Consider the following 22,987-nt stretch of genomic DNA (forward strand, 5'->3'; position numbering starts at 1 on the left):
AGTGATACTTCTAGTTTCTAAATGTTACTAAGAAGTTACTTCACTGAAGGACAGAGGCAGGGTTGTAGTTTCAAAGCTTTCGATTTTACCTTTTTCACAGTAAAACATTTTGACTTGTCATAGTACTGGTGAAACTGATAACACTGATGATAATTCTGTAGTATTCAGCTGTCCCAGTAAGCCATGACAATGCAGCAGTGAGCCAGCATACACAGTACCAGGACCCTGAAACTGCAGAAGCTAAACGGAATTAAGCTCCTTTAAGTAGACACAGAAATACTTCTTTTTTTAATGCAGTTAATGACTTTTATTTGTTGTGGCCTTTACTTGTTACTATCTATCTATCTATCTATCTATCTATCTATCTATCTATCTATCTATCTATCTATCCTGTATGTACTGTGAAACCTGAGGATAAATGATGGTGCATGTGGATACGTGCGCTGATTGGTTCCCAAAAGCAAGTGCTGAGTGGCACGCCATTGGTCAGATGCTGAGGTGGGCGTGGTCAGATGATTAGACTGTCAGACAGACAGCTGGAGCTAAGTGAGGACAAGTGTCGCCAACGGAGAGCTGGTAAAGTCATTAAAGTTAGTTGAATGGAGCTGTTTGTACATCTTAACTGCAGGTAAGTTCCCCGAAATACACAAATATTTGATATTTTAACAACTGCACACATTTTCGCATCTTTACTTTTGTAGTTTGCTATCTACTTATTCGCGGAAAAGTTAATGTCGACGACCGTAAATTGATATTGCAGATGATTAACTTTCTGTTAGCTACCGTATGAATGTAGATGTTTATTTAACTCCGTTTAACACAAACCTGTCCGTGGATGTTTTATCTACAGTCGTCATATATCTACCGCTCTTCCTTTCTGGGGTTATCTGTTTATTTTGAATGGATGTTTACGTTTTGCACTGATGAGCTGCAGGCTGTTTTCTGATCCTGTCACCGTATGCATTTTGCATGGCACTTACTGCACCACGTAGATACGATATGGTGGTGGTTTAGCATCTCATTGAAATATCTTACCAGGATTTCCTGTGCCGGTGTAATTATCATTTTTTTTCTAACTCTCTTTTTGAATGGGCACTCTTGCATGTGAGTCAGGCTATAAAAAAAAAAAAAAAAAAAGAACTTTGCCCTATGACACGGGAAGACACGAGGGACGGCGGTTTATTTTTTCCCTCCTGAGATAATAACATGAGTGTGATAACAGTGCCTGATCTGATTGAAGCCTTGGCTCTCTGTTGTGTCTGCTGGAAGTCTAAAAGCACAGCTTGTATTTCCTCCAGCTTCTTTGTTTTAGATCCGAGCTTCCTGGTACCACTTTGGGGTTAAGGGGATGCAGGGTGGCTCCAGCGAGTGTGTGTCTGTGTTGGTCCTTGTGAAACTGACCAGGATTCATTTATGAGCGACAGTGAAGAGAGTGGAAATCCTGTCCTTGGCAATAAAGCATACATTAAATCTTTACAGGTCATGTAAAAATCTAAGACTGATCAAGTTAAGATGTGGACACCCTCCACATCTGCTCACAACACCCAGTTAAAAACTGTAATTAGACTGGTGATGTCAGCTATTGGGTGAGGCGTTCCAGTCAGACATGAAAAATACTGACATAGTGGTTTAAAATATTTAGGCTTGAGCTCGATCTGAGGGGAAATAACGTAAAACATATGGGGGAGTTAAATAGCATTGTCAAAACATGAGTGACAATCAGTGGTCACCACGTGGTGTTAAAACTGATCTCTGTTGTGATCGTGGCCTCATGACCACACAGTGAGTCATTAAGATGCAATTCCAGGGATGAAGGAAATATTTACAAGGAGATAAGGCAGCAAAACATGTTTTGACTAGTTGTTGGATGAGCTGATTGCCGGAAAAGGCGCACTATAAGATCCAGGATTGCAATTAAAACTGCATTACTTCATCAGTTACACTAGCAGTAAACTGGTCAATCCACATTTACCATTTGCCAGGAAAGAACTTCTGCCAAACAAGCAAACACGCCCCAAAACAAATGACTCATCTAGACTTGCATTTTCTCTATAGAACAGTAATGCTCAACATTTCTGTCTCTCTGTCAAAAAAAAGAGTGAACCACAAAGAAGTGAAACTAGCCAACATTCATGGGAACACATTGGGAGTTTTCTCGTTGACATCAGTTTTCTTCAAAAAAGCATCTAGCAGCCATCTGAAGTATGTGTCTTCAGGCGCTTATGCAACATTTAGCCATGGCAGTAGTCTCTTTGTATTATGTGTTAAATTTTTAAAGTTGCCATTTTCACTATTTAGGCCTTTGGGCAAGTGAAAAGTTCATCATCTTCTTCATGTTTCGCCAAAATTAGATCCACAAACTGATGGATGGACTGGGTGGAGGCCATTCTACCCCATGAGGGTCAACATCATGTGTCATCGCTGTGACCTTTTCTCTACAAAGGCCTCTCAGTCCTCTACAAAACATCACCCACTTAAAAGCAACATTTGGGCTCGTTTTTTTTTTTTCTCCCTAAGGCAGCTTAAAACTAAAATAATCTTTGTTCTATTGTTAGTCAGTAGATCAAAAATGATGTTACGGAAAGTCAGCCCACATGAGGCCACCAGTGTCATTGGGTCAGGTGTTCAGTGCGTTACACTTGTGTGCTACAAGGAAGTGTTCAGGCCTTGTTGGAATGTTGTTGGAGAGGCAGTTTGGCAAAGATGATTAGAGGTGATCTGATTGGTGCCTTTGTTTGGTGCTGGTTACCAACAGAAAACTGTTTTTTCTTCCCAACTTGAACAGAAGCTCTTCCAAAACTCTGCGGTGAATGAGTTTTTATTTATGATTTCAGAGAACAAAGTGAGCGGACCTGTGACGTGCTGTTGATATTGCTGCAAAAATAAAGAACTGACATTAAGGCCGGTTTCTCTTGCTGCAGGGAAAACATATCAATGAACCCATTTGTTGTCCCTTTGTGCCTTTTGGGTTTAAGAGGGAAGGGACTGTAGTTTAGGGCAGTTAGATCAAACAGGCTTCACCATGTCTTTAGGCTGTGTTCACACAAGACTCATATGCTTCCGCTGAGGCATTGACCAGCTCAGTCAGATGACCTGATTAATTCAAGCTGTCACTTAGTCATTTGACATGATGCCTTATAAACGAAGTGCTCAGCGGAAACCTTCATAACAGCGTTTTCAGTCATGCACAAACAACATATCGTGTTTACAATGCACTCTATATCAGTCAGTGACTTTGATGACAAGTTCACCAGTCGATCGACAGAAAACAAATCTCCCGCTGCTCTAATAAGTGGTTAATCATTCACGCCATTTTCCAAGCAAAAACATTACCTAGTTCCAGCTTCTCAGTTGTGAGGATTCAATATCGTTAGGTTTTTCACTGTGGATCAAATAAAACATCCAAGGTAAGGTATCACCCAAGGCTTTAGGAAAGTGTGATGAGCAATTTTCAGTATTTTTTGGACATGTGATAGATTAATCAATGCAGAATAATGAAAACAACTGTTCTTCACATCCAGAGAGATTTGTTTTGAAACTTCTAGATTACATTTGCTACCTTAGGCAAAGGTTTTGCCCTGGAGTACTTGGCCCTTGTGAGCCCACGCAACTGTTGCATTTTCCCGGAAAACCTGACCCAGGATTTTAAATTACAATGTGGCCCAAAGTTTTTACAAAACACCCTTTATTCCACAAACTGCAGCTCCCAAAATGCAGACGGCCGCAGACTCTCTTCACTGTGAGACGCCAGCTGTTTGTTTGTCCTGTGAGGAATGAGAAAACAAATGGCAACACTTCTTGGCATAGTCGTGTGCCTGTGGGCTCCTTGGAAAGTAGTCTCCATCATGGCTGAGTCTGCTTCATGCCAAGTGTGTGTATGTGTGTGTGTGTGTAGCTCTATTTGTGCTGCTAATCATGTCTATGTGACGCATTTGGTACATCCTGTGGTTGTAGCAGTTGGATCACTTTACATCCAGTTACCTCCTGTGAAAGTTAACTGCTGTTACTGTCAGCCCCGCAGTGGCTAAATCAGGTCTTTTGCATGGAGAGACTGATGTTCCACAGGATTCCTCACATTTGCCTACACTTTCTACGTTTCCCTCAGCACGAAAACATTTGTTTTTCCACACACGTCATTTGCAGAACATCCAGAATATTTGGTAAGAGAGTCTCAAATGTAGCAGACATACTACGTCCTGTGCTTTAGTGTGTGCTCCCTGACTCAGAGGTTGAGTTGCAGTTTGTGCAGGACTCTCAGTACTTTTTCATATATTTACCTCTTTTCCATTGCTCTGACTTCAATACATCGATGCTAGGTCAATGCTAGCTTTAGTTTACTTTGTGTACTTGTGTTTGCGTGTGTCAGACCAGACAGTGCTCACCTACATGAGAGAAGTGCTCCTGAAGTATTGGCCTCAAGTTGGAGCTCTGCCGGCAGACATATTTGCAGAGCTACAGCAGGGATGGGGGGTGGGTGGGGGGGTTAGAGCGGTTATAGATATGACTGACAGGCAACATACTGGACTATTCGTTTGAGCTAGCTGCTTTCACACTAGTGCAAGTGGACAGGAGACAACAGAGTGGTAAGAAGATAGGAGGAGGTCCAGCCATCTTTATTAACTCGAAACCTTGACCAGGTATAGACCTGCTGGCCGTGGGACTGAGGCCACGCTATCTGTCTCTGGAGTTTTCTCCTGCCGTTGTTGTTGCTGTCTACATCCCACCCATGTGCCATTACAGTCGATGAGAACTTCAACCATGTCTCGCTCACCTGTCTTAAATTCTGTCTTAAAAAGAAGTAAAAAGATGAGTCTACACACTGAAGGAATTCTCTGCAGTAAAAAGTTGTATGCACAGAACATACTGCAAAGCTCAGGGAGAGCAGAATAGCTGCTGTAAATTGATGATAAAAAGTTTTTGGGGCTACAGAAAAGCTACAAGTGTTTTGTTTATTGGAAGATTCAGCGCTATGTTACACGCATCTGTGCATAGTGTTTATACAGTATGTGCTCATGTGTGACCACACAATAGTATGCATTGCATGTGTTTATGTCTGTTTGCATTTGCATTTGTTTTTTAACAAAACATTTGTATGCAACTCCCTGATTGACGCATGTTGCTTTAATTCAATCCTAAATGCCGCATCCTCAACTGATCCCTAGTGGACTAATTGACCCAAGTGTCAGCATCGTAGACCACGGAAGGGACTGTACTACACAAACACGAGCACACACTCTCACACACACACACACACATATATATACACACACCTTCTGGGGAAACCCCTTTATACATCTGCCTCTTCCTATCTGTTTTCCTCTTGCCTGATGGATTTAGCACACTAACCCCAGCAGCGTAAATCTTCACCTTGTTTATACAGACCTGTGAGTGGATGATTTCTTTAGTTATTCACCTGTTTGTTGCAGATTTTGGGCATGATTGTGGACAATGTTTGCCGGCCCTGAGGAGGAAATAATCTCTGGTCAGGCAGGTTTACACACGCAGACGCACACAGAGACTCACTCATACATACACACGTTCACCGGTCCAAGAGGACTTCCTCATATTGTCCGGCTTGTTGATGCAGGAAATCACTTTGATTGATGTTCCCCATTGCTCACACTGAATTAAATGTTGTCTGTTTTAGGGGTTTCTTTGCAACTCTTGGGTGTATGTGTGTGTTTTTTCATGTGTGTTCCTCACAGCACTAAGTTGTCTTAATATGGTTATTTTGTTTCAAGTTATAATCAAAAATAACAGCTCCTGTTTTGGCTATACACAAGTTGACATGTTGTTTGACAGTTTTATAGCTCAAACGTAAATCTTAGCTCTTCCTGAGATGCTCCATGGAGAGAAGAAGGTAGCAGCTACTCAGCCTCTCCTCTCTGTCCACATTTGCAGTGTCCTATTTGTTATCTTCTTGAGAAAAGAAAAAGAAAAAACTTGAAGAATGCCATGATGCTGCTTTACCAGTCCTTTGAACACACTACACACACAGTTCCACTTCCACACATGAATTAAAATCTTCCTGTCAGGAAATTTAAGTACCATCACTCTGTACTTATTTTTCAGATATTGCTCGCTAGCCACAAAGGACAAACTCTGCAGGTGCTTTCCCTCCCTCTTACACTTTGTCCAGATCTACATGTGAGAGGCGATGAGGCCCATATGTGTCAAGAGACCCTATACTATCATTGGTTGGGGATTTCCACTAAAGAAAGCCGGCATATATATAAGCCCTAGCCCTGCTTCAGCACCTAAGCACCACCTCGGTCTTGTTCACTGAACACACTTCCATGCATCGCTGTCAGGTCCTTCCTGTTTTCTGAGATGTCTCCAGCACGCCCGATCGGAAATGATCAGGCTCCTGTTTTTTGTTTTGCTGCATTGTTTGAGGCTTCAGCTGACCACTGAGATGCATGGTGACAGCTGCCCACATGTGGAAGGTGTAAATTGATACATGCTGTAGCTGAAATTTAGATCAGGAAGTGATTCATAATAACCGTAAATAGCCCACAGTCATAGAGGAAGTTTGTTTCACTGGCATGTGGCCTTGGGGCCTGTAATAGCATTTTAGCTTGTGTTCTCTATACTAGTACTTTTCTGGGTCATTTGGATGGTTCTACTGGCGCCTACAGCAAACAAGACAGTGTGCACAAATCAAGGAATGTCTTGCACTGCAATATGGTAGGTCCAAAAAGCGAGGTCAGAAGGTTGACTGTGATGATTGATGTGCTCATATATTTTAGTTTATGTGCTCCAGTGTTTTTGCAAAGCCATGTTATTATTATTTTTAATTTTGTCCTGACTGTTATCTGTTACAGTGAAAGAGTATTTGTGCATATAGTCCTTTCATATTACTTATCTTTGTTTCTGTGGTCCAGCCACAGTCGCTATCACTCAGCTCTCTGTCCGCAGTGTGTGTACTCTGTTTGACCTAGTCTTGTTGAATTACTTGAAGTAGTTTTACGAGTTAAAACTCATTCATTCTTCAACTGTGAAAAATATGTTTTATTTTGATGTTTCTTTTTGATACAAGCTTGACATACAATCAGAAAACTGTGATGAAGTTTGATAAAGCTTTATTTGTTTCACTGTTTTGCAGCAAACTTAGTGCAGACTGTGGTTTTTCCAAGGTAGTTATTTGGCTACGTTGTGAATGATGTGGTGCAGCTATTTTGAAGGGGGTTTTTTTTGTCTTTTTTTTAAAACTCTGGCTCCCCCTGTCTCTCTCTTCCCTTTAGCATCTCTGTCTGTCTCTCTCTCCGTGTCTAAATATAGAGTGTCATCTGCCCACTCATTCAGGCAGAGAGGAAGTGGTGTGTTTTGTGTCATCTCCTACACTGCATTAATAGTTTATGCTAGAAATGTAAAAACTGATTGCAGGTCTTTACATCCATTAGGGTGAGAATTCATGCGTGGACATGAGTGTGTTTTGCATTTATGTGTATGTGCAGGCTTGGCCAGTACATATCAATCTACATATCAATATATACTGTATGTCAAATATGTTTTTGTCTCTGTGTTTGTTTTTATCAAGGAGAAACACAATGAAAGGAAAAAGAAACAATCTTTTGAGACATCATGTACATTACAGACTCCAGATAGAGGGCTGAAGATGTAAACAGTGAGATGGGGGTTGGGGGGAGAGAGACCGAGAATGAATATGCTATAGACAACCGGAAACTTGTGGTAAAAAAAAAGGCAGTGTTCAGCTGCTGAGGCAGCGGTGTTAACTCGCTGTTTTTGAAAGTGCTGCTTTTCTTAGAGGGATCAAGGCTAAATCCATCACACTAAATCCTTTCATTGTACACATACGGTCTGTGGAATGACTGCCAATCCAGTGTGTGTGTGTGTGTGTGTGTGTGTGTGTGTGTGTGTGTGTGTGTGTGTGTGTGTGTGTGTGAGAGAGAGAGAGAGAGAGAGAGAGAGAGAGAGAGAGAGAGAGTGAGAAAGAGAAATAGAAATACAGAAAATGAGAAATCGACCTTTAAGAGAGCAAAATGGCGTGAGTAAAAGTTGAGAAGAGTGAGGAGACTTGTTGTGAGTCAGAAGAACAAAAATCGAAACAAATCCAAATACATTCAGCCTTGAACCTCTTGACACACTCCAACACCTGCGCATACAAACTCTTTCTCCCTCTCCTTTCTCTCCACCTCCCCCTTCAGTGCTGCTGGCACACACACAGTCACCTCCTGACTCGTACCCACTCACAAGAGGAAATGCAGTCAGCAATGAATCGCTGTCCTCGCTTGCTTGTGGCTCGCGTTCTCTTTCTCTCTCACTCGCTTTCATTCTCACTCTCTGTCAACACATGTTAATTTCAGTTCAGAGAACATAGTGTGTGGATATAAAAGACCTGCAGAACTGTTTGGTCCGTGCCTGTACGAAACGTGGTAAGTTTATGCAATGTCATCTCTACTTTACACCTGTTATAGTTTGACTGGTGAAACGTAGCCACGGGAAATTGACGAGGATGTTTTTGGTGGTTTTATTGCCTCGTGGAGGTACAGGTATAAGTCTGGACACGATTTAATTTAACTGGTGGCTAAGAAGTTAACTAACTAGTTCCATAAAGCAAAAACATTGGTTTTCAGCCTGTTTTGGCCGTGTCTTGTTTCGGTGACTCTGGGTGCTTATTTAACAACGTTTCTGGTGTTTCTTTTATACTGAAGTTACGATCTGCTTCACAGGTTCTTTATTTGTGCAGGAGTGGTCACATAAGGATGATTAGTGGCCCAAATATTGAGAGTAGAGTCGTTGAGCTTTTTTGCCCCAAAAAGGAGCAAAGAGTGAAAATAAATCTGCCACCCTCTGCATTTACAAGAAGTAGCCTGTTGACGTATAAATGCCTCAGGAAATGCAGTGTCTTGTGGCAGTTGTAGATTAGTGTTTGTTGTGGTTTTGATGGTGTCACTTTTTTTTAACTTATGTTGGATATAACTGTTTCATTATAAAGGATCTGAAACTAATCTAACAAGTGGATTTGACCAAATATCGACATGAATTTGTGCTATGGAGGTGTAAGAGGTGACTCATAGACCTGTGTGGGACCAGGGGTAAAGTAAGTGGCTTAGAGTCAGAGGAAGTTCAGGTTATTTATAGAACCCTTTCCAGGTTGTTAATCATCAGTATATCAGTAGGTGTACACACACACACATATATATACGTGCGTGTGTTGGTGATTGTGTGGTTAGATTTTAAACATTAAACTTGTGATTCTATCCCTCAGCAGTAATTACACAGGGAACAATGTCAACTAGACCTGTCAAATACAACAAGAGCAAGCTATAGAGATGCTCTTATTGTCAGCCCGCCTATGAACGGAGAGGCAGGTTTTAAACATCTCCATTCGACTTCCATCTGTGTAATTTTACACTCTGCTGTCAGCAAGCAGAAAGTGGGCGCCCGCATTTCTTCAGCCACCATACGCCAGCAGAGTGAACTTGGACATGATAAAACATGAGTGACACCTCCTCTCTGTATCTTCTTCCTCATCACAGTTGATAGGCCAATGATGCGTGTGAGACATGACCAACAAGGCCCCCTGGGATAACTCAAGCAGAATGTGCAGCATGGAGCCAGCAGGTATATACAGCACGCACTCTCAAAAAAACACATGGCTTTTCAGGGCTTGTCTGTGTTTAACTTGTAGCAAAACCTTTGCAGACCTTTAACATCCAGCCTTTCTCACGTTATTTTCAGCTGGCTGCTCCCCCACAGTTCCAGAGCCGGAGCTGTACCGCAGCATCCAGGCTGTACTGCCGAGGGAAACAGACAACCAGCAGCCCACTGACTGTTTCAACAAAGGTACAATATAATCTACTAAACCACACTGAAACAACTGAAAATTATTAATTAATATATGAAATCTTATAACCAACATTGTTCGATATCACTGGGTCTTAAAGAGGTTTCAGAAGGTGACAACTGCAAAATCACCACCACCAACAGTTTTATTGTTTGTCTGAAGCCAGTCAGCTTAATTTATTTTAACATTTATCCTTGTCAGCAGTATGAGGGCTGTTCGGTTGTTAGTCACCAGACATATTTTGGATTAGCGGGGTAATGGAGAAAAGTGTGACACATTTAGCAAGGTTGTGTTTAGAGCTTTGAAAGTCTTGCTTCCGTTAATGGCTCTTGTGCTTATCTGTGCATACAGGCATGCTGAGATGGACGCTTCATAAGAAGGTTCAGAACAATCCTGCCAACAGCTTATCTCTGCTGTGGGTTCTGATAAAGGAGCTGGAAAAGGTACTCTGCAGTGGCACTGTTGGTACTTTTTTTACCAAAAACTTTTGTTTTTTTATTGTTCTATTGGAATCTACCTGAAACCTAAATTATTTGTTGATTGGAACTGAATGTACTGACAGTGGACATCATCCATTTACTTAAAATTTTACTTAAAACTGCAGCAATGTAGAGTCTTCAGTCCGTCTCCTGTCAGGGAGATGCAGCTGAGCCCTGACATACCCTGTGTTTTCTCTGCAGGCTGAGAGGTGGGACTCTCGTAAATGCATCATCCCTCTGCTCCACACTCTCATGTATGCCATCATTCAGGTACAGTATTCCTGTCACATTGCTGCACTATGAAAAGCTGTCCCAGACCTACTTGTTCTTTTCTATTACACTATTAATTGAATGCGTACATGCAGGAATTTTTACTTAATAACTTTCCAAATCCGTAGTGACCTGATAATCTTTCCATTCTTGGCATGTAACAGATGATATGTTTGACTGAATATATGTAGTTAGCCTGATTCATAGAGGTATAGCCACACTGCCTTGCAAGATACAACTCCAGATACATTGGGCATGTTTGTTTATTAACTGTGAATTCCTTAACAGTGCTGCATTTCTATACCAGAAAATTACTATTGTATCGCTGTTAAGAAAATAATGTAGAGAGTTTCAGCATTGTTATTGCAAATTGAGCCGTAAAGAAGGGGGAATTAGTTTTTATTCCAGGAACAAATGCCAACAAGGAAGTGGATACCTAAAATGATGGCATTTATGCCAGTGCATAGTTTTTACTGTTGTTTGAAAAACAGCAGTGTGATAATTATCATTATCCAGAAAAGGAAAACAACTGCTTATATTTGCTGGTCTTATCAGTATTATTAGTAACCTGTGTGTGTGTGTGTGTGTGTGTGTGTGTATTCCAGACAGCCTACATTCCAGATGAGCTGTACAAGCGGGTGTATGACTTTTGTAAGAGACTCCTGACCTACCCTCATCCTTACTGCACCGTAGGACTCAGCTACACAAGACAAATAAAAACTGAACGCTCTATTCCAGGTATTATTCATCTACAGAAGCTGCTCAGTCATTGTCATCTTTAAACAGCTATTTTCACATTTATCAAATATTATTCTAATAAATTTGCGTTCATTATTGCTATATTGTTCATTCTCTGACTAGCATTTGTCTGTAACTGCTGCAGTCCTTTCTCTGGTGTTGCTTCAACCACTAGCTGATCACACAATTTGGACAGGGCTCAACAAGCAGGAAATCAGTGATGATAGATATTTATTTATAGGCCTTTTGTCGTGATGTTGTGTTTGTATGCTGTTATTTCCCACACAAGACTAATCCCTCTGACAGGTCAACCAAAACCTCAATTATCTATTACTCATATTGTTGGCAGTGGAATTATTTCCTTTGTGTTTCAACCCAGTTCCAAGAAGGAGCAAAAATGCTTTGTAATTTTGAAATTGTAAAATTAAAATTGTACCTGTCTCAAAGACAATAACTGTATTTAACCAAACTGAAGCAAAACAATAAAAGAGGAAATAAAATGCAGCCAGACCTAACAAACCTGAATGAAAGCAGATGCCAGAGAGGCATACATAATTGGCTGACTGACAACACCAAGCTCAGCAGCCAGTTGAAGCGGCTGAGCAGATTTCAAATCTGCCCTGCAGGGTCCTGTACTGAGAGACTAAATTAAAAATGATACTACGCTTTCTTTAATGTTAAATGAACTGTCCGTTCATGGCCAATTTATCTGTGCGATGTTTTGCTAGCACATACTGTGATTAAAAGCCACTTCGATCTACAGGTCTGATGTACCAGAGGATGGTTGCAGCAGAGCAGAGATTAAAAAATGATCACTATCCCTTTCAGGAGAGGTGAGTCATAAGTAAATTACTACACATCTGTGAGTACAATAAAAACCTGAAGTAATTTAAGATTTACAAAGGGTTGTTTTATTTGCTCATACTGCATTTTACATTTTGTGAAACTGCCTTGCCTGTCAAATGCTAAAGTCTGTCAATACCTGCAGGGTTTTTGTTCTGGCTGACCCAGAGGTTTTCTGCGGTTCCCTGGGACAAGTCCTGCTGGGTGATATTGAGGCATCAGCCACAGCTTCAAGTCCTCTAGATCTCATGCGCAGTGTGGTCCAGCACTCAATCCAGGCTACTTTAGGATCAGAGCAATGCCACGGGCTGAAACTGGCTCAGGCGCTGAAGGTCAGTGAAACTGTGCTATAATATTTAGTTGTGCTCAGTTATTACCTTATTTTTTCAGTTCTCCAACTGTGGTCACTGCAGTGTATGGTCCACTGTAGATGTTGTTGTCACTCACTATTATGTCCTATCTGTTTGCTTTCTCTGTATTGTATTGTTTTGTTTTGTTTTGTTTTGTTTTTTTAAGCTGGCCACAGGTTTGCTTGGCTTTTTTTTTTTTTGTAAGCTCATGGGATTTTTTGAGCTGTGAATCCACAGAGTTGTGCGTTCACAGTATCTGAAGGCACATACTGGAGGTGAGCAGTTTTGTCTAAAGCAGGACATGTCAGCCTGATCAGAATCATAAGAACATAGAAGAAGCTATTCTGTTTTTTTTTTTTTTTGTGGACAGGTTTGTAAGATATGCACATTTCTATCGCATGTACAGAGGAATCATGTACAATCATACAGATAGGAACGTTTTATAATCATGTACAGAGGAATCATGTACAATCATACAGATAGGAACGTTTTATAATCATGTACAGAGGAATCATGTTCAAAATCTCTATGGTCAACACATGTAGAGCGTTCTGGGAGAATTTAACTTATTACACATGCTTGTCAGAATGACTCACGAGCGGGACACAGGCGTTTTTGCGTTTTTTGCTGCTGGATTAAAAATAGTTTATAAGAGTCCCTGGCCCACATGTACGTGTCATATGAAACATCCTGAATGAAGGCCTGTTGTCTATTGAGCTGCATGGTGCTTGTGTCCTGGCACTTGTTCTAAAGTAACGCCTCAGCAGGACACACACAAAGGCAAACATATGCACACGCAACTTGGCCCTTCACCTCATTGCTATTAATACACAGTCTGCATGTATTTTTCTTCCTGTGTGTATGTGTGTTCACCCACATGTGTTTTGGGACAGGACATGGGTCAAGACGTTGAGCCGTACTTTCAGGAAGTGTTGGCGACTCTCGAGCAGAGCGCGGAGGAGGGCGGCAGGGGGGAGGGGGAGGCGCTGAGAGCCCGTCTCCAGCAGCTGTACAGCGAGATCGTCACCGACACAGACTCAGGTAGGAGCTCTCTAAAAGGGAAGTACAGCAAAGACACACAAGGTAAAGTTTCTCTGGGGCAGAACTACTGTCTGAGACAGAAATCAACTTGTTGCTTTAGCTAAACTTCAATGATGAGAGGAAACCACAAGAACCGCAGTCACATCTGGTAGTGCAGACAGGAGTCAAGTAGAAAAAGAGAAGCAAGAGACAAGATGAGGATGTTACTGTGCAGAGACAGTTGTGAGTCCTACAGGCCTCTTGTGTACTCTTACAAGGAAGTAGTTTTGATTAGTGGAACATGTCAAAATTAATGGGAAATGAAATTATCATATGCAGCACATTGCAGCTTGAAACTTGCAAATTTGAAGACACGGGCTCTGCAGTTGTCATGACTACTGTATCTTTACATTTTACTCAGGTCAAGCTCAGTCTGCCTGAGCTGCTAATACATTGTAATCCAGTTCAGTGCTGTTCGAGCGCACATTGTTACATGTCTTCTGTGTCCACAAGTGGCTGACACACCGGCTTTTGCTGAGGTCAGACATGGAGAATTTCTTCTATTTACCGATTTCCTCCATGGCCAAAATTTTCCGGATATCTATTTCCATGATATCCACTGTTTTCCTCACTATTATCATGTTGGCAACCCATTCGATGAACCTGCTCTCCCCTCATCCCAGCTGTGAGGCCGAGGGATGGACAGGAGTGTTCACATAGAGGAAGTTCTGGGGGCAGGGGGATGCTTTGTTTTTAGTGTCATTGTGACAGTTTTGGTCTCTTCCTCTCTCTCTCTCTCTCTCTCTCTCTCTCTCTCTTCCTCTGTGTGTGTGTGTGTGTGTATTGCAGAGCTATTGTCCAGTGGTCAACTGTGTGACTGCCCTCTTCCTAACCCAGAGATGAGCTTCCACCTGTGGACGGAGGATCTGGATATCTGTGAGTGGCTCGGCACGCTGTGGGGAGTCTAGAGGAAGTTGTTACTACAAATCATCCGGACTGAATTAGGCTGTGACTGGAACTGAAAATATTGTTGTAGTGATCAAAACATCACTGTCCAGTTTTGTAATCTTGAAAACTGTCATTTAGCTCTGGTGTTCAACAATCATACAGGTAGCAATCTTTTACAAATGAACGTTCATTCACCAACAGTGGCCTCATTAGATGATGAGTATGGAATTAACTCAGTATCGTCATGGGACTTCTGAATATCATTCTGAAATGTGTTGGAAATGACTAAAGTTGACGAATGACATAATATGAAAGTGTCATTAAAAAGCAAAGTGAGACACTTCTGCAAGACCTTCTGTTACAGTGTGAGAACATCTGGGGTTTCTCTAGGTTGAATTCAGATTCAGCTGGACTCACTTAATGTAACGAAATGATTTAAACGGAACAGATTTCAGTTGAATTAAAGTAAGTGTGAAACTGAGTGTGACTATTACAGTACCTTCCTTATTTTCTCTGAATAGGATCTACAGTAAAGGCATAACACATCATAGTGGTGCGCTCCGTGAAAACTTCATGTAATTTTTTTTACACACTGTTTACAGTCAGTAATGGACAGTAATTATTGCCTATGTACTTTATGCAGTGCTGCATTAATAAGCATTAAATGCTGATTGGACTAAATGTGTGCACTGAATCCCTGCAGAATAGTGAATAGGTTCCTCAGATGGAAGCAGTGAAGACGTCTTTTAATGGGACAAGAGTTTCTTTCCCTCTTAATGAACTGTAGTTATTTTTTTTCCCATACTATGACCAGGGATGTGTACCCTGCAGCTCCATGACAAAATATATACACATAGCAGAAAACACATGTCTGTGGTCTGTTTGTTATGACGTAAGTCTGCATGGGAAGTATGCATGTGTTTTTGTTCTAAGTCCACATGAGATATATGACAACTGAATAAACAGAAAGAGGAGCTGAGGCGGTTATTGAAAGGACAAAAGTATTGTTCTGTGCTGTGTGTCTTTGTGCTGTCTTGCTCCATGTGAGTGTGGACCTCTGAATTACATGTTAACGATGGCTGTTAAAAATGTTGACAGGGCGAGAGCTGGCCAGGTGGTTTCGATCCAGCTCCATGTCGGATCAGTTCTCCCTCCACCAGGAGCAAGAGGACTTTGAGCTGGGTGAATCGCCCAGCGACCTGATGCCACCTGACATGACTCGCTTCTCCGTGATGTCCAACGACAGCGGTATCGAAAGAGACCTGCCCCCCAACGCGGATCCCTCTCCATCGTCATCTCTGGACACCGCCAGCATGAGTACATCATGGGAACAATGCAAGAGGTAATACCTGATATTTGTTATTTTGCACTTACTAAAGGCTCATTGCAAGTTTTGTGTAGTTTACTCAATTTACACACCTTAAATTTTCAGATTTTTAGAGCTGTTCACACTTAAAATTCACTTGAGTTAAAGTAGGTAATCCTCACCGATAACATTCACTGTAGGTCACTTGATTTCTGTTCAAGAAAACTTTTATACAAAGATTGAAGTCATTTGCAGAACTTGAAAACCTCACTGGTGCTCATCATGAGGTCTTCTGCATCATTTGTTTTGGTTTCCATGCTTTACATCACTTTAAAATGGTTACGACTTGGAGCGAGACAGTAAACCTTTCTCCTTCTCCCAGTGAGCAAGAGTCAGGCAAGCTGTTACGGCGTGGAGGAATCAAGATGAAACCATCTCCGAAGGACACTATGGTGCTTATGCAGGATACCCTGGAGGATCACGCAAGCCTCGGAGGAGGAGGAAGTGGAGGGAGGGGTGGAAGAAGAGGGGCGACTCTGCAGAGGCGGGCAGGAAGCAGCGCAATGCAGAACCCCTTCACCAAGCAGCAGCGACACTTTACTGCCAAAATAGTTGCCATGGGGGATGACAGGGTACTGGGCCGCTTGGCCAAGGCCTACTATTTCTTCAGGTGAGGGATTTGACATTTCACAAGATGTAAACACAAGATGGTTAATCTTATTTGACAGCAGCTGGAGGGTATGCTGTTGGTAGCACTTTCAGACTTGATATGTTTGTGTCTGAGCTGTAAAAATATATTCCCTCCACTCGTTTTTTTTGCCTCTGCAAGCTGTGGCTCAACCTTATGATATATGATTATAATTTATATCTCTTTGTCACACTGTGCTGTAGTAGTTTTACAGACATGGTTTCAAGCCAAGTTAACAAATTCAACAATTAGCAGTTACCAGAAAATATGACTGACATCTGCATGTTCATGAATGCTCAGCATTGATCAGTGAGCAGTGAGCAATACAATGATGGAAACTTTATTCCCACAACATACATTCGGTTCTCCCTCTTTAGTCAGTGATATTTTGGAGCACTGTGTTTGTCTAATAACGAGGGGGAAAAAAATTTTAAACTACTGTAACACACAGTTTGTATAAATATTGGCCCTGTTTCATGCCAGAAAAGTGCAAAGATGATAGACAAAAAAGGTTGTTAATTTTGTTAAACACATGCTGGTTGTAATACGACATTAGGCAGCTCAAGTGCCTTGAGTTTAAAAATGTAAATTTATGGTGTAAATTATTTTGTCACAGTAATAGGAAATGAACCGGGACATGTACAAAATCTAGAATCTAGAATTAAAATCTAGAATTAAACCTGTGTTTCTCATATTTTGTATAAAGGCTAACATTCAGGTACAACTAGAGAACTATTTAATCTACTGGAGAACTAGACTACATTCAGCCATTCAGTCTGGACTGGGAAGCTGAACAGTTCTACTTCTATTGCAAATGTCACATGTTGAGATCCATAACCTTATTGCTGGCATTGTCAAACCGCTCCATCAAGCGTGCACACACATTGGGCTTCTCACGAGTCTTTGGTTTGCCTTTGCAGGAAAAGGGAAGCGAGGAGGATTTTTCTTACAATGAAAGTCAACCTCCAGTTTTACTACATCCCTGTCTGCAAGACTCCAACTCACATGTCTTCTGTCAAGGTAGGGTTAGGTAACTTCCTCTTGTCCACACACCACTGGCCTGTTAATGTGTGAAAGTCAACACACCACTAGAGATAACAAGACAAACAGCCTCTGTTGTAATAGAGGATCAGTATGTGAAAATACCCATTACAGTGGTGTCATTGTGGGTTATTTTTAAATGATAATGTAGTGATGCTACGTACGCTTAGTATGAAGTATTGAAGTAATGACTTTGGCTGCGATTCAACTCCACAGGAGAACAGTTGTTTCTGTTTTTGTTTATCAATAGAAGTCATTAAACAAACTTCAAGGATAATGAAAATGGGATGGACATACATATGATGTCCAAAAAAAATTATATATTAGAAAAAATCAGGAACTTGGCTGCTTTTGCATTTTATTGAACGTTAAGTTCACATCTTGTCACATCTCTTCTTTTTTGCTCACTGCTGTCATTTTGCCAGATTTGATGCATTCTTGGTTCCACTTTCATGTTCTTTATTTGTAGGAAAACCATCCCATCAGTCAGTTCAAGGGGAATCCCTGCTCTCTTGGTTCCTATTTGAGCATGGTGGACCCATGGTACAACTGTAACATCAGGAGCTTAGGCTCTATGATCCCCAAACTGGCTAAGATGGTAAGATACAATTAAAAAAAAATTAAATTAAGGCAAATACCTTTTTTTCCCCCACACCTCTTTGTTTATCTTTGAGTGACTGAGCCAGAGGAATAATTAACACATAACATTTTCCTACAGATCATTGAATATTTGATTCTCTTTGACTCTTTAGTGTTAGCACTTGAACACTGTGTGACAGGATGCGCCGTTCTGTAGTTTGTCTTACAGACAGGCTTCGAAAATGTCATCACATTACCGCATCCCATTCAGTCAATGTGGCAACTGTTCTTTGTATAAACTGAAACACAGGAAGTTGCATAACGTCTTTTACAGCGAGGAAAATAAATGCGTTGATTTCACTGAAACCACAGCTCCAGTGAGCTGAACTCAGAGACATCTTACCATTCTGCTGACTCTTTAAGCTTGAAACTGCAAATGCTATATGCAAAGGCAAAACTACTTTAAATGAAGCTGAATATAATAATATGTAAATGTTTTAAGATGGTGAAACTTTTCGTTTTCTCAAGGCAGTGATTACTGTGTTAGGTTTCATTGCTGTAAGTGAGTTCTCTTTGTGAGAGTTCATGGAAAAAGGTTTTGTCATAGAAAATGCAGAGCACTTTGGCGGAGTCCTTCCTGTCCTTTGTCTTTTCTTACTCTACTAGATTAATTGTGAAAATTGAGGTAAAGATCAAATTGAAATGCTCAGCGTTAAACTTTAAACTTTTAAATCTAGCGCTGCTGCATTACCTAACAAGCTGTTGATCTTGAAAATATGTTGAAAGTATGACCAAAATGACTGAACATCATCATTACATGACTTGTGTCATTCCATCGCAACAGGCGAACCCAGGAAGGTCAAAAGAGCCCTTTGTCTCTGATGTCATTTCCTACTACGTCCGTACTGGCCAGCAGCCGGTCTACTTCAGCATCTACTTTGTTAAGGTATTATGTTATATTTTATGTGTAGAGTTTTGTTTCTAAGGTTTGAGAGCAAAGTCTGTATTCTCTCATTCACATTCACGTTTTTCAAATAACTTTTGGTTTTCACATGTTGCTTGTTTTCTTTCAGCTCACATTCAACAGCACCACGAAGGATCCTGTGGAAGATGTGTTCCTCACCCATCTAGAGATGGAGTTTCCTGAGTTCAGACAGATCTCAGCGTCAGTTAGAGGTGAATAGGGTATACACGTACATTATTTTTCCAATGTTTCGTTTGATACTCTTTTTTTTTTTTTGTGCACAGCTTTGCATGCATGCAGGTGCACACCTCCCAGCCTGCATCTGTGCACAACAAAGTCTAACAGCATGCCTGTATCTCAAACAGATAAATCTAGGAGGAGCTCTGGGGAGGTATGCGGAGCTGTCATCTCGATGAATTACAAAAAGGTACGTTTCTTTTTTAAGATGCATTATTTCCTTATGAGATTACTGCCATGGTGTTATCTTTGTTGCCAAAAATCTTATCAATTACTAGAAGAATTTGTTGAGAACTTTCCATTCCTAGATCGTGTTGCTTGTTTGTGGCATGCCTTAGTGTGAAATCATAACCTCTGACACTGGCATGCTGTGTGTGTCTGTGTGTGTGTGTGTGTGTGTGTGTGTGTGTGTGTGTGTGTGTGTGTGTGTGTGTGTGTGTGTGTGTGTGTGTGTGTATCTGTGTGTGTGGGTGTGTGTGTGTGTGTTTCCAGGTGACATTAAGTGGCCGAGACATTGACACAGGAACCTCAGTCAGAACGTCAGGTGCTCAGATCAGTGCTATTCCTTCCAGTGAAGCAGAAGGTTCAGTATTATCTCTTACACACTTGCTATTTCATATGTATAATCAAAATTCCCAAGAAAACAAAAGTTTTTTTCTTCTTTGTAATATTTTATGATTGTGTCTTATTCTCATGCTCTTTTTTTTACTGCCTTACTCACATAGATCTGAACTGTTTGACACTGACGTTGAATGAATCTCCAACCAAAAGCAAAAACAGCAATGTGGTGAGTCTAGGCAATACCTCTCAAAGTGTTGCGTTCTCAAATATCCTTTGTGATTTATCCTTACAAAGACTCATTATGTTAAAACAGCTCATAGAATGCAAGTGGTTTATATAACAATAATTTCTTTTACCCTTTTATTTTTAAATTCTCAGGAGTCAAAGATTCGAACCAGCAACATTAAGATTCGCACTTTGGAGAGTCGATCTTTAACTGTCACACTGGACAGAGATTGTCGCAGGACCTACAAAAATGTGCAGAGGTAAGAGAGACTAGCCTCGGGTGTGCTGTAGGTTAGTTTAATTTGTTTTTATGCCACTGAATAAAGGTCATATTAAAGGTTTGGTGTTTGATTAGTTAGAGAAATGATCATTGATAGCCATCATTGCCATCAAAGCACCGGCAGATCAAAGAGAGCTCCACTTAATTAAGGCCTCTCTAGGACACAAAGGTACCAGCCATGGTGGGTTTTTAAAGTGGAACCCTACAGTTTATGTTTGAAATTGTTCTGTTGGGGTCTTGTTTGTGCCACAGCTTGATTTGCATGACTTTCTTAATTGCCCCTTTTTTTTTTTGCAAGACAAGTCTGTTCAACCCAAACTAATGGTTCTGTTTTGAACGATTGTGTTGTAGCATCGAGATCTCCCCGTGTCTTGATCCTGGATACTGCGTCCAGAAAACCATTAGGTCCAAATTCAACCTGAATTTGGAAGAGGACAAAAACGCGGGACTGAGCAAATACATGAGCAAAGGACTTCCTCTACCGATCAACACATTCGCTGGAATCATCAACTGACATGAAGGAGTTATGCCACACAGAAAATTGAGAATTAGGACTATCTATGCTGTGTTTCGATAGCAGGAATGGTTGTTGCTTCTGTGATTACAGAAGTCTAGTCTGACGCATGAAAAGTCAAATGGAATAACCTTCGAGTCATACTGAGCTGCTCCTGAAACCAAACATTTTTCACTCTGCGAGTCAGGGCTGACTGCCACGTGTGGAAAAAGACTATGAACCAAAATCAACTTGAGGCCAGATACAACAAACATTGTACTGGTGTCACCTCTTGCAGTTGATGGAATAACCCATCAGCTGCGTTTACAGTAACAGGAACAAAATTTTATCACACTGCACAGTTTGACTGAACTCCTGCCAGTGTATTGCTCTGGATGAGTAAACAACTGTGCATACTCTAAGACAGTCAGTCAATATATGCAGATTGGAATAATGCAAAAAGAACAATATTGCAAGCCACACTGGAGAGAGTGGCGGGAGGGGGGAAAGAAAAACAAATAAGCAGTGATATGCACCTGTATATAGTAAAGATATCAGGACTACTTGGATCACTAAACAAGTGACATTATCATGAAAACTCTGCAGACAGTCTGGAAAATCTGCATTCACCACTTAGTGAAGCAGATTTGAAAGGTTGATTGTAACAGTTACTTCATAGACACACTACCTTTTACTGCCTCGACACACACACACACACACACACAGTATGCACAAAATAATACATACAGTCCCTCCCAGCCTGTCAGCTATTGATACATGGAGATTGTTGAAGGACGGGTACGATGACAGCTGACAGTTCACTGTTGCCTTTCTCTTCTCTGAATCATTCAAATAACTTGTTATTCCTGTACCTGTTACATACAGTAAGATACTAAGAAGGTGCAAAAGATTGATATTATCCTTGGGTTTAGTATTTGGAAACATTCTAGAAATTATATAATTACACTATGCTGAGCACAGAAGCTAGAGCCGAGTGCAATGTTAGAACTTACTACAGAACAGAAGCAACTTTTGTGTTATACAGTATCAGACAGACGTGAATAATACACAGACCAAGCTACAGAAAGTAGCTGTTGGACGTCAGGCCACTGACTGCTCACCAGAGTTGCATGACTGTGTTTCATTCTTGATGGTATACAAGACAAAGAGCTAAGCTTGGGGACAGTCAAAAATGAAACTTGTACAAATGGCAGGAAACGTTTGAAATGAATCAGCTTTGGGGTGTGAAACTCACCAAGACCCCCTTCCATTCAATGTGGTGTTTTGCGTAAGTGTGCTGAACTTGATGTATTTGCACTAAAACTGCAGGGTCGTTTATAGTTTCATTGTGAAAGAGGAGCACCGGTGCAGCAGTTGTGTGTAAAGCATTTAATAAGACTTATGACTACATGTGTAATTATATCCCTACTGTACATGGCGTGATTATGGAAACTCTCCCATAACATAAAGTCATGTTATGATGTTTTCTAAATCATAGAGGGCTGTTCAAGATCTGACACAACTATTGGTTATGTTGTTATTTATGGAGCAGACAAAGGTCATGCTTTTAAAAAAAAAAAAAAAGTTTCGCAATCACATAATTACTATATTGTCAAAAATAGTTCAGGTGCTTATTTTGGATGCATCCTCTGAGATCAGGTATGATCTCAGGCAGCAAAGGCTGACAGCCTTCGGAAGTGATGTGTTATTGGATGCATGACATAAAATGTCATGTGAGCGTGTGTGCCTGTGTGTCTGCTGGCCTGGCAGGGTAAAATCATGAGTTGGAAATTCATGATCAATTTTGCACATTATTTTCACATTATGTCATATATAAAGAGGACGCCATTATAAATTGAAATGTAATTGTGTAAATAAGTGATTTTGTTTTGTTAAAAAGTGCATTTTATAATAAATCTGCTTGAATCAACGATCTCTGAGCTCAATGAGACCATGAAGTGAGTACAGTGAGCTCTCCCACGCTGTAACTGCGCCCAGTGGCCAACAGATGGCGGTAGTTGGCTACTATCCAAGCAGCTTGGGGCATGGGTTGCCACAGGGAGCCTCTTGTGTGCTGCTCATACCAACCGACACCTGCCAGAGCTGGTGGGGACCGCTGGAACATCTCACTCTCTCTGCCTCTGCAGTTTTTTT

General features: G+C 41.0%; 1 protein-coding gene across 2 annotated transcripts; it reads left to right on the forward strand.

The window, feature by feature from the left end:
• Positions 1 to 531: 531 nt before the first annotated feature.
• On the forward strand, positions 532 to 22,763 carry LOC121180696 (phosphoinositide 3-kinase regulatory subunit 6). 2 transcript variants are annotated; one of them, XM_041036314.1, is made up of 21 exons: positions 532 to 628; positions 9,504 to 9,588; positions 9,706 to 9,810; positions 10,163 to 10,254; positions 10,492 to 10,560; positions 11,166 to 11,298; positions 12,062 to 12,131; positions 12,287 to 12,473; positions 13,385 to 13,532; positions 14,361 to 14,447; positions 15,558 to 15,801; positions 16,148 to 16,435; positions 17,374 to 17,473; positions 17,964 to 18,092; positions 18,918 to 19,019; positions 19,147 to 19,249; positions 19,403 to 19,464; positions 19,767 to 19,857; positions 20,000 to 20,061; positions 20,214 to 20,320; positions 20,692 to 22,763. In XM_041036314.1, exons 2-21 carry the CDS (start codon positions 9,531 to 9,533, stop codon positions 20,852 to 20,854), a joined length of 2,400 nt encoding a protein of 799 aa, XP_040892248.1. In that variant the 5' UTR covers positions 532 to 628; positions 9,504 to 9,530; the 3' UTR covers positions 20,855 to 22,763. The 2 variants fall into 2 exon arrangements, with proteins under 2 accessions (XP_040892248.1, XP_040892247.1); XM_041036313.1 differs by lacking the exon at positions 532 to 628 and adding an exon at positions 8,239 to 8,396.
• The last annotated feature ends 224 nt before the right edge of the window (positions 22,764 to 22,987 follow it).

The sequence above is a fragment of the Toxotes jaculatrix genome, chromosome 4 (genome assembly GCF_017976425.1).
Source record: "Toxotes jaculatrix isolate fToxJac2 chromosome 4, fToxJac2.pri, whole genome shotgun sequence".
Taxonomy (NCBI): Eukaryota; Metazoa; Chordata; class Actinopteri; family Toxotidae; genus Toxotes; species Toxotes jaculatrix.